The following is a 12,143-nucleotide window of genomic DNA, read 5'->3' on the forward strand; positions in this document are numbered from 1 at the left end:
TTTGTATAGGATATGGTTTTATTACTAAATTTAATTGTGCAGGGGTTAATCTTAGCTATCCAAGAGCTTTTGCCTCGGGCAAAACAAAGATACTGTTTAAGGCACTTATATGCAAACTTTAGGAAAAGGTTTGGTGGGCAGGTATTAAAAAATCTGATGTGGAGTGCTGCAACCACCACATATCCCCAGGCTTGGGAGAGAGAAATGTTGAAAATTAAAGAAGTCAATGTTGATGCATATAAATACCTCATAGCCATTCCCCCAAGGTAACCCATTAGCCATTATATACACATTACTGTCACAGATGCACTGTAACCCATTTGAGAATTGTTTTGTGCAACAGGTTTTGGTCAAGGTCTCGCTTCACAGCTCAACCAATGTGTGATACCCTTGATAACAACATCACTGAAGCTTTTAACAGTGTCCTCATTCATGCAAGAGGAAAACCAATTATCACAATGATGGAGGATATCAGAGTGTATCTCATGAAAAGGTGGGCCACCAACAGAAGCAAGGTGACATCTATGGACTTCACAATATGCCCAAAGATAAAGAAGAGGCTTGAGAAAGAATGTAATTTGTCTAGATTTTGGCTGCCAAGGTAATGTTATCACCACAATTTATATACATTTTGTTATTTACGTTCATTGATGTGCTTTATTTCTTTCAGCTGGGCTGCACGAAAGATTTTTGAGGTTAGGCACACTTCATCTGTTGGGAACAAGTTCACAGTGGATCTGGACACTAAAGAGTGTAGCTGCAGAAAGTGGATTATCAGTGGCATCCCATGCTGTCATGCAATTGCAGCAATGAACTACTGTAATGTTCATCCAGACAATTTTATACCCACTTGCTTCAGAAGATCCACATATGAAGAGGTGTATGCGTCCATAATTTTTCCACTCAATGGTCCCCAACTATGGCAAATCACAAATTTCAATGATGTACTACCACCACTGATAAGGAAGTTGTCTGGCAGGCCAAAGAAAAAACGCAAGTTGGAGGCATGAGAGTTAACTAAGGACCACACTCAAATGCGTGTTGGAGGGCATAGGAAAAAGTGTACCATTTGCCGTCAGACAAAGCACAACAGGAATAAATGCCCTTTACGGCCCCAACCACCAGAAGCAACCCAACCACCAGAAGCAACCCAACCACCAGAAGCAACCCAGCCACCACAAGCAACCCAGCCAACACAAACAACCTAGTCACCAGAAACAACACAACCAACCCAGCCACCTCCAAGTTCCCAATCATCCCGTCCAACAAAATTCAGAGTCAGAAGAAAAGATAGATAGATAAATGAATTGGTTTATTATGTACTGTACTGTCTTTATTTTGGTGACAGACATGTATTGACTTTTTAGTATTTTGGTGACAAACATGTATTGACTTTTTAGTATTTTGGTGACAGACATGTATTGTCTTTTTAGATGAATTGGAGGTTATATGTATTCAATATCATGTACTTTGGTGACAAACCTTTACTGCCTTTATTTAATGAATCAAAGCAGTTTCATCATGTTTTGCTCAAAGCTTATACTTAGATTTGTAATATGTGTCATTAGTCCTCATTCATATGCATTATTGGGTTGACCAAATGGGGGACTGATTCGAATAATCTCTACTGAATTTAACTTCATCTATTGAATTTTTAAACCAAATGGGGGACTGATTCTAACAATTTGTACATTGCATTGCATAACTGATGTTAAACCAAAACACCTTCTCATTGTCAACGTACTTTTTTCAAGCATCCAAATACATAACATGTATTAAGCCAACTTATAACAAACACCCAAATACACGATCTAACTAAATCAACCTAAACACAACTTGAAAATTACAAGGTCAACCACAATACACACACAAAGCTACAACTAACAACTTCATCATTTTCTGCATTTTCTGCAAATCCTTCACTGCATTTTCCAGCTCACTTATTCTCTTCAGAATTGTGCAATCTTTTTCATCCACGTTGTCTTCACAACACCACTTGAAAAAGTTACAGCAGCTCCCAATTGAAGATCCACCCTGTTATTCACCATGTTAGGGAATCTATGAACAAATGCATCAAATCAACTCAAGAAAACATTAACTGAGAAGGGTATACTTCAAACCTTGTAATGAGGACAACCCCAAAAATTTCTCCCAGTATTCTTCGTAGTTCTGGCCACTTTGATTACTGCAATATCACCACAGTAACAAGTAGGGATTAACCCACCTCCCCTACAAGCACCACCATGGGACGAACGAGAAGATCCTTTGGCCCAGCTTTTCGAAAACGAAGAACACCCTTGGGAACCCATTCCCAATCCTCAAAGACCAATTCGGAGGAAACCAAACCCTAACACTTTATTTAATGAAAATCACTGCCCACTGCCACGTTCTCAGTTAATGAAAAACACTGTCACTGCCACGTTACGAAGGAAAAAAGCCACGTTGCACACATCAGTCCACGCTGTCAGCAGGATCGTTAAATATTTAACGTCGTGACCAAAAAGGATTAAATTTGACACTTTTTTCACAACGTGGGACCACATTGAACTTTTTGAAAAAGGTAGGTCGAAATTGAACATTTTACTTGTAAAGAGGGACAAAAAGAGGTATTAGGCCAAAATATTTACATACACATTCTTTGTGCCTAGCGCAGGGCATAGCAAACACCGCTTTCATTTCATGATACCGAAAACCACTCTTCACTTCAATTTGGTTTTCATTATCTGTTCTCACGTGTATTTCTGTGATTCTCTTTCTAGATTCTTTGTCTCTTAATGTTGTGATGTTCTCGCATCTTCGTCAACCTTCCACCTTTTACCATACTCATTCATTCATCTCCACGATTTGACTAACCGCGGACCCCAGAAGTTTGATTAGCTCTAAAACTTCAAATTTCCCGTTTTATTTGTGTTTCTGTTTTTGTAATTTGGATTTGGCGTTTTGAGGATCATGGGGTGGTACAGAGGGGGAAAGCTCGTTCATGATCTTTTTCGCAACTTGGCTTCAAGGGTTACGCCTCAAACTCCAGCTTTTCAGCGTAGTTCGAGAATTTGCCAATCTGGGTATTTGGGTTCAGGTTCAAAAGGTGCTAGTTTTAATGGGTTCTCCTCGTTTTGTTCAATTTCTAAGAGACTAGGCGCTCGAGGCGTTGATGGAGTTAACAAGAACCTTCGCAATTCGTTTCTTTTTGGGGCTAAGAGATTTTACTACGTGGATCCTAACAATGTGCAGCATTTCAGGCCAAGAGGCCCAAGGCGTTGGTTTCAAAATCCTAGGCATGTTTTCATTGTTGTCATGGTTGGTTCTGGAGTTTTAGTCACTGTTTATTTTGGGAACATGGAAACAGTTCCTTACACCAAGCGAACCCATTTGATTCTGTTGTCGAAAGCCATGGAGAGGAAGCTTGGGGAGAGCCAGTTTGAACAGATGAAGGCTGGTTTTAAGGGCAAAATATTGCCTCCTATACATCCTGATAGTGTGAGGGTGACAATGATTGCAAAGGATATAATTGATGCATTGCAGAGAGGATTGAGGAAGGAGCAGGTGTGGAGTGATTTGGGGTATGCATCAGAGCATTCTACGCTGAGTGAAGGACATGGAAGGGAGACATTGGATGCATTGGCTGCTGGGAGTGGTGACAGAATTGAAGGGAATTGGCACAAGGACGATGAGATTCTTGATGACAAATGGATTCAGCAAAGCCGGAAAAAGGGTCAGGAGAAAGGTTCAGAGGCTGCTACATCACATTTGGATGGAATAAATTGGGAAATTTTGGTGGTAAATGAGCCTGTAGTTAATGCTTTCTGCTTACCTGGTGGGAAGATAGTTGTGTTCACTGGTTTGCTTGAGCATTTTAAAAGTGATGCAGAGATAGCAACAATTATTGGACATGAGGTATTATACTTGTGCTTGGATTAAATTTAAGTCCTCGCTTTTGCAGCTTAATATGCCTACCTTGGCAGACCTAAAGCTCACACCTTACAGCTTGCTAACGTGTTCTTTTGCACAAATGATATGCAAATATGTGAGTTTATATGGGTTTTCTTGTTAATTAGGTTGGGCATGCTGTTGCAAGACACAGTGCAGAGGGTATTACAAAGAACCTGTGGTTTGCTATTCTACAGTTGATACTTTATCAATTTGTGACACCTGATATAGTGAACACAATGTCATCCCTTTTCTTGCACCTACCTTTCTCCAGGCGGTATGCTTTGTTTACCATCTCTCTTCCTAACCAATTGGTTTCCTGTATGATCGATCTGTTATAATATTAGATTCATTTAGTGGGAATTCATTGAAAGATAATACTTGCCATGACTTGTTGAAATACGTTGAGTTTATAAAGTCAGTGTTGTTGCTTTGTTGGATTTCCAAATAATTTGCTTTGCTATATCAAGCAGAACAAGTAGCTTAGCACAATGTTCCTTCAATTTGGCTGTTGAACCTTAAGTACTTATATTTTTCTTACATGTGAAACATTATGTGAACTTGACATACATTCATTTTCTTTGAGTAGTTAGAGATTTTTTTAAATTACAGAAGAAGTTAAAAACAGAAACCAATTCATGTCCAATTATGAAGTGGAATCTATATGCAAATTGCATGATTACTATCTAATTTACCGTGACTTGAATATATCTTGTGTTCAAATGTGTGGTTTTTGTACGATGATAGGATGAATCCAGTTGATGGATACATACTGAATGACAGAGTTGATATTTGTTGCAGTTGTACACGTATAGTCAATATTTATCCTTTTAGCTTCTTAATCACAGTAGAAATATAGAGATGTATGATTGATTTCTTGGACAACCTCCAAATGATTCTTGGAAGTATCTGTCAAATCTATCCAATTGGGATGATTCCATCTAGCTTGGACTCTGGACACTAGTTGAGAAAAAAAAAATGCAGAACATTCACTATGCTTTGTTATATGAAGGCATTAGAAAGCAAACCTATATATGGTATGTTCACTGCATAGCAGTTAGCATCTACATGTATTACTGCATAAATGGCTTTAGTAAAGGAGCGAATGATAAGTAGATGAGTGCTCAATATAGGTGTAGACCCTTGCACTTCAAAATATGTCTTTGCCATCGTAATCCATCCCACAGGGTCAGTACCATCAAATGATGGCAATTCCACCTTCTTAGCTGCCATCCTATATTCTGCTCCTGAATCCATATTTGAGAATGATTCTCGACAATCTCCCACTTGCTCGTTATGCAACTTAGTAAACTATTCCAACATTAATTGCTGAAATTCCCCCAACGTACTGACACTTCCATAGCTAACAATCTTTCCTCCAATGCTTCAACTCGGTCGGACATTTTGGATGGCATGGGCAGCAATGCTAGTTCTTCTCGGTATTTGACAGGTCGAATCAATGATAGAAACCAAGAAATAACTAAATATCCAAGTTGTATTATTTCAGAATATTATGCAGTAAAAAGATTATTGAGCTAATAGCTCTACTGCTTCAAGGAAAACCCATAGCACTAGACTCCTCCAGAGGATTACTCTCCTCCTAACCAACTCACAACCTCCTACTTCCGTACCTCCTTCTCACTCTCCCTTCTCTTTCCTATAACAGAATTCCCCCTTCCTAGATTCTTGACACGTCATTCCCCCTCCTAACTAACTTCTCTTTCTTTCCCTAACCCCATTTTCTTTCTTATGACAAACATTCCATATTTTGGGCCTCATTGTTCCTTCTATAATTGTTCCTTGTTGAGTAATAGGTCCATGTGCACTTCCCACCTTATGATCCTTATTAGGAGTCCTATCACTTATCCTCTTATCTTCTTTTTAATTATCTTTTTCTACTGCTATTTGTGCTTTAGATTTGTTCATACTATTTGTGCTTTAGATTTGTTCATACTATTTGTGCTTTAGATTTGTTCATACTATTTGTTAGGACCGGGAGGGTTTGTGAAAGGAGAAAGATTGTAGAGAAATAAAGATGAGTACTTAACTATTGGACAGTTAAGGGGGCGGGAAAAGGTCTATAAAAAGGACCTCTTTTGTAGTTACAAGTAGACAGTTTGACATTTGTTGATTTGTTGACCGGTCATAGCACCTGGTGAAGGAGGTTAAGCTCCTGGACTATTCTGTATTCTTGTTTCTTTCTTGTGCATACACACCCATTATTCATCTCATACTGTGTGGTGTTTGTTTCTGTGAGCGTAAGAGTGTGAGTGAGTTAGATTTCTTACCTGAATCCCTAACACTATTTGTGTTTCCTTTCTGCTTTTTAAGGTTGGCTTTCCATTGAAATTGTACACGTCTGGTTGTGTTCAAACCGTCAGTTTTTGTTCGTCTTGGTAGATTTTCATTGAAATTGAAGATTATTATAATTACAACAAGCTTCTGTGATGCAATGCTAATTATGAACCCATCAACAATAGGAATATCCTTTTAGTGTTTGGTTCTTTGGGTTACAAATTTTCTAAAAACCTCAATTTATTCACAGGATGGAAATAGAAGCCGATTACATTGGGCTGTTGTTAATTGCATCAGCTGGCTATGATCCCCGGATGGCACCTAAAGTTTATGAGAAGCTGGGAAAGATTACTGGTGAGTCTGCCCTTAGAGACTATCTCTCTACTCATCCTTCCGGAAGAAAAAGAGCAGAATTGTTGGCCCAAGCCAAGATAATGGAAGAAGCGTTTTCTATATATAGAGACACAATAGCAGGACGTGGAGTTCAAGGTTTTCTTTAGAGCTGCACAACCACCCTTTTACGCGATTCAAACTTCAATGGAAGGTTTTTATGTTCAATATAAACTTCAATGGGAGATTCAGCTTAGCTTAAACTATACAGAGTTGCAATCAATTTCTCTATTTGATTGTGTGAGAATACCTTCTTGCATTCTTTTACAAATGAAAAATGCAAAAGAACTTTTTCTATGATGTGCACGAATTTATTAAAAGCGTTATAAGGAGTGATTATTGAGTTTGATAACTTTAAATTCAATTCGAAACCATCTACTTATTTGACTTTTTAATTCAAAAGAATAAAAGAGAAAAAACAATAATGAATGAAGAAAATGAGTTAATACAGTAAATAGAAGAAATTTCATATCTTCGAATCTGTGATATGATATGCCTGACAAGATTAAATCTATTCTTATACTTATAACATCTGCTTTTATCATATGTATGATTTCACTTTACCTCAAATTGGTTATCTAATTAAAATATAGTATGTTATTTCACTAATTACTTCCACTACTTCAACACTTTTTTTCTTCAATTTGACATGTTCATACGAACATGTGAAGTCATTTTTGAACACAGCTTCTTCCCTAAAGACTAAACATCTAAAGTTTCCGACGACTATGAATAAGAGAAAGAACATTGTATTGAAACATAAAATAAACAATGTCTAAAAAGAACCTTTGCATTGAAACAATGGTTAGAAAATTAAGGGTGGTAAAAAGGACATAGTCTCATGAGTAAACTTGAGTTTAGCTGAAAAAAAACGGATTGAGATGACATCTTCAATCTAGCATCTGACACAATTCGTCTAGTTTGATAATCTGACATGTCAATCCGATAGTTCGACATCATTAAAAAAATCTAAATGTAAGGAATTCGTTCACCATAACACTCAGTATCACTAAAAAAATCTAAATGTGTGAATTTTTTTTTTGTATTTTGAGAAACTCAAAGTAAGTAGAGATACTGGATTTAAATAAATGATAAATAATTCAAAATACAATCCAACCTGCTCGACAATCTGTCCAACAACCCTTCCAACCTAGCATGAGCCTGCTCAGTTCGGTATGTTAAGTTATAAAATTCAACCTTTTCTTTTAGTGATAGGTCAACTTGGCTTAGCCTGTTTTTAGCGAATGAAAGTTGAACTGGATTTAAACAGGTCAAATTGACCCGTTTTCTTTTGTAGAAAATGTCATTTTTAATAGTCGAATTATTCTTTGGTAACTGAAAGGAATAATTTAAATAACAGTAGAAAACTTCAAGAGTGAAATTGACACTGAAAGTCTCAGTCCAAGAGTGAAAGTCTCAGTCCACGTACACAAGAAATAACATGAGAACATTTAACTCAGATTTTTCGATGTTTCTTTTTGTTCGAAACATTAGAGGGTTACTCCCTGCACCCCCACATTTTTTTAAAATTTCAAAACTATCCTTTATATTTTAAAATATCCAACACCCCCACCTCTTTTCTTCAACGGATGTCAACGGATGTCAACATCCGTTGAAGAAAAAATTCTTCAACAGATGTGCCACATCCGTTGAGTTTCTTTTTTTTTAATTTTTAGTTTTTTAATTTATTGTATTTTAAATTAATATATAAATATTATTTAATTTTTTAAAAATTATTAATTATTTATTTATAAATTAATTTTATTTTATTAAATAAAATAATTATTATTAATTTAATTTGTGTATTATTATTTAAATAATAATTAAAATATTTTTTATAAATATATTAAAACGGATGTGGCAACCGTTGCATTTCTCCGTTCCTTTTCTACCCTTGAGTAATATTTAAACGGATATGAATATGCGTTGAAGGACAAACGGATGTTGACTTCCGATTGAAGGACAAACAGATGTTGACATCCGATTGAAGGACAAACGTATGTTGACATCCGTTTAAGCCCCCAAACCGAATGAAACAATTGAGAAAAATATAAACCAAAATTCCAGGCTTGTCACGTGTGAACTCATAGCCCCAACAGGCGGGCGTTCTCAGTTACCACCAGTACTATCAACTGCCGCCTCCGCAACCTCCTCCATTGTTGGCGGTGATACCACCACCACCTAGCGCGGTTGTCCCGCCGGTGCACCATGGGCATCCGCCATATGTGGCTCAGCATCAACAACAAGCGGTGTTCGGTTCTTACGGTGCTCCTCAACCCTCCACAAAAGAGGTTTGCACCCTCTTCATCGCTGGCCTTCCAGAAGATGTAAAGCCCTGCAGAATCTACAATCTTTTTCGCGAATTCCCCTGCTACGAGTCTTCACATCTCTGGAGTCTCAGCAATTTGTCTCAGGTTGATTTCAATTTTAATTTCTTGGGTATCTTTATTTATGAATTTATGTGAATCGTTTCACTGATGTGGCTTTCATGTCTTGGCAGCCTTTTGCTTTTATTGTGTTCACCAGTCAGCAGTCAACAATCATAACAATGCATGCTCTGAATGTCTTATCATAATATTAATTTTTTGTTACTTGTTTTGCAGGGCATGGTGTTTGATCTTGGCTAAAAAAAGTAAATAAATATAGTTAAAGTAAAAAAAGGGTACTTTTGAATTTAAAAAAAAATTGGGAAGGTTTGGAAAGGTGTAAGAAGGATTTGGTGGTGGTGGAGGGAGCATCTGCCTACTCACACAGTCTACCAATACAATACGGCAGGCCCATTTAAACAAGCCCAGTGTCTTTTAACTGAAAAAAAAAATTAAGTACTCAGTTCTTTTTTTCTACTTAGGAAGAAACGAAACAGAAAATCAGAATCTGAGTTCTTCAAACCCAAACCCTAACATTACAACAAAAAAACTGATGTATCGATTTTTCTCTTGCATTCGCCATGGCCGTGGGTCTTCCCTCGTATCTCTCCTTGCATCAAAACCTGCGTTTCCATTCGATGCCGCTATGCGACCTCGCCGCTTAACTCAAAACGACGGTACTCTTCGAATCTCTCTGCTTTCACTTTCATCGTTGTTGAAATGGAGAAACGGATCTACTCATATTTCGTTTTGGTTCTCGACTGAGGAAATGGAAAATTGTAGGGATTCTTACATTCGTAATTTGACAGCGTATTTTGGATGTGTGGATGGGTAGAGATTAGAGACCGTGTTGACTGTTTTCGAACGGAAAATAATATTATGGAAAAGGGAATGTTCAATTTTTGTCCTGACTTGCGTTGTTTGGTTTGTGCGAAATTGGTGAATGAAGCTGTTACTTTGTTATGGAGTTCACTTTGGTGGAGTTTTTAATCATGCTTAGAAGTTCGTCAGTTTTAGGTTCACATTGTGTTTTTTGTGTGTGATAATAGCATGAGATACGATGTTGGATTTGTACACGAGTGCTTTGCTCGTGGTTTCGTATTGTATGCCTAACAAAGGTTTTGGAAAACGGTTTTTGACCCCGTGATTTTGGCAACCATATTGTTTTTAAGTCTTTGCAACCATATTTGCGGCCATATTTGTCTGTAACTTTTGGAAAAATCAATGATCCGAACGAAAATTCAAGAGTCACTGTAATTTAAAACCTGGTGCGGAACTTGGACCGGTCTTTTTCCATAGCTGTTTGTAGAATCTCATTTTTCTTATGTCTGGAGGAGTTAATTTTTTGTAATGCCAAGAGAGATAGACTCATTTCTATTATTCTTATATGGAGGAGTGAAAATTTAAGCTTCCATTGTTGTGGAAAAATGACTGAGCCCTTCTTTTTAAAGATTTTGACGAGGTCTTCAAGCTATTAGAGATGATGATGATCTTGCGTTCTTCATGTTGAATAACTTCAGACCATATATGTTTTTCTCATTATGATTATTTTTGGATGCCTACATTTAAGGGGATTTATCTTCAGTTTTTTTAGTACTTATTTCCTTTTATTTGGTTTGAAATATGGGTGGTGCCGTAGTGACTGATTACTTGTTTATTTGAATTTTCTTGACATTTAGCGTCTGGTTCTCTTGTAACTGCAGGACATGTTAGGGGATTTTCAAGTTCAAATTTTGATTGGAGGAGGCTTCAAAGTAGCCAGAATGTGAATGCAGAGGGGAATGCTCGTCCAGACATGCAGAATTTAGAAAACCGAAAACCCAGAAACTGGAATAATGGGAACCAGAATGTGAATGCAGATCCCGCTTATCCAAATTTTATGCAAAATAGAGAGAACGTGAATAGCATAATGTGGAATAATCTGGGCCAGAATGTGAATGCAGGGGGGAATGCTCGTCCAGACATGCAGAATTTAGAAAACCTAAAACCCAGAAACTGGAATAATGGGAACCAGAATGTGAATGCAGATGCCAACGCTTATCCAAATTTTATGCAAAATAGAGAGAACGTGAATAGCATAATGTGGAATAATCTGGGCCAGAATGTGAAAGCAAATGCAGACGCCCCTCCCGATTTTATGCAAGATAAAGAGAACATAAACCTCGAAAGCAAGAATGATGTTGGGACTGGCTGGAATTCTAGGCCAATGGACTTTGTAAGAGGAATTTTAGATGCAGATGATTTTAGGAGAGGTGGTTCCTTTCAGTATCAGTATGAGCAGGATGCTGATCATGTTCATATAAAGATGTTACGTAATAATACCTTTGTGACTGTAACAGATTCTAAAGGAAATGTAAAACTCAGTGGCTCTGCTGGTTCATTGAAAGACCTGAAATCAGGGCAAAAGCTTTCTAGGTATGCCGCCGAGGCAACTGCGGAAGTTGTGGGCCGGAGGTCTAGGGCTTTGGGATTGAAATCTGTGGTCATGAAAGTGAATGGATTTACCCATTTTAGAAGAAAAAGGCAAGCGATACTGAGCTGGAAGGAGGGCTTTACTTCTGATTCTCGAGGCGGTAGAAATCCAATTGTATTCATTGAAGATACCACTAGAAAACCCCATAATGGCTGCAGATTACCAAAGAAACGACGTATTTAGGTGTTTGGTATTGAGGTGGGTGGAGAAACATTATTTTACTTGGATAGAGACACTTTAGGTGCTGTTTTGGGCACATGATGATACTTGTCTTGACCACATTACTTGTAGACTATCCGTCTCCTTCCTCCTGTACAATTTTGAAGATTAAATAATCAGAACTTTCTGTAACAGTATTTAATACTGATTGTTGATTTCAGTCACTGTCGACCAGCCTTTTATAAATTGAATGAATATGAAAGTCAGCGATTATTAATGTTCTGGCGTTTAAAAAATGCTTTATTCTATACAAGGGATCATTGCTTTGTAGCATGGTTGTAGATTTGTATTTCGCACCGTTGATTTGACAGTTTGAAGAGCTATTAAATGGGTATCATGATTGTTCTTGGATCTGAAGTCTTGTAGAAGGCAAGATTTGCAGAGTGACACACACCCCCTTAATTAAATCTTTAAAGTTGTTGCTGTTGATAAATGAATCGACTGATATTTTACATGTTAACTATAAATTACTC

The 12,143-nt window shown here is 37.4% G+C and overlaps 2 protein-coding genes across 2 annotated transcripts; both read left to right on the forward strand.

The window, feature by feature from the left end:
* The first annotated feature begins 2,643 nt into the window (after window positions 1-2,643).
* On the forward strand, window positions 2,644-6,964 carry LOC148203056 (mitochondrial metalloendopeptidase OMA1-like). The gene is made up of 3 exons (XM_088108191.1): window positions 2,644-3,894; window positions 4,056-4,204; window positions 6,473-6,964. Exons 1-3 carry the CDS (start codon window positions 2,950-2,952, stop codon window positions 6,720-6,722), a joined length of 1,344 nt encoding a protein of 447 aa, XP_087964317.1. The 5' UTR covers window positions 2,644-2,949; the 3' UTR covers window positions 6,723-6,964.
* A 2,494-nt stretch (window positions 6,965-9,458) lies between these two features.
* On the forward strand, window positions 9,459-11,887 carry LOC124848173 (uncharacterized). Its single transcript, XM_088108192.1, has 2 exons — window positions 9,459-9,655; window positions 10,682-11,887. Exons 1-2 carry the CDS (start codon window positions 9,532-9,534, stop codon window positions 11,632-11,634), a joined length of 1,077 nt encoding a protein of 358 aa, XP_087964318.1. The 5' UTR covers window positions 9,459-9,531; the 3' UTR covers window positions 11,635-11,887.
* The last annotated feature ends 256 nt before the right edge of the window (window positions 11,888-12,143 follow it).

The sequence above is a fragment of the Vigna umbellata genome, chromosome 3, assembly GCF_029865625.1.
Source record: "Vigna umbellata cultivar VRB3 chromosome 3, Vumbellata_1.0, whole genome shotgun sequence".
Classification (NCBI taxonomy): domain Eukaryota; kingdom Viridiplantae; phylum Streptophyta; class Magnoliopsida; order Fabales; family Fabaceae; genus Vigna; species Vigna umbellata.

Excerpts from the sequence above, each read along its gene's own strand:
- LOC148203056 (XM_088108191.1), top strand. The coding sequence starts at position 2,950 with ATGGGGTGGTACAGAGGGGGAAAGCTCGTTCATGATCTTTTTCGCAAC. Across the intron at positions 3,895-4,055 it reads CAACAATTATTGGACATGAG|GTTGGGCATGCTGTTGCAAG; the intron begins GTATTATACTTG and ends CTTGTTAATTAG. Across the intron at positions 4,205-6,472 it reads CACCTACCTTTCTCCAGGCG|GATGGAAATAGAAGCCGATT; the intron begins GTATGCTTTGTT and ends ATTTATTCACAG.
- LOC124848173 (XM_088108192.1), top strand. The coding sequence starts at position 9,532 with ATGTATCGATTTTTCTCTTGCATTCGCCATGGCCGTGGGTCTTCCCTC. Across the intron at positions 9,656-10,681 it reads CCGCTTAACTCAAAACGACG|GACATGTTAGGGGATTTTCA; the intron begins GTACTCTTCGAA and ends TTGTAACTGCAG.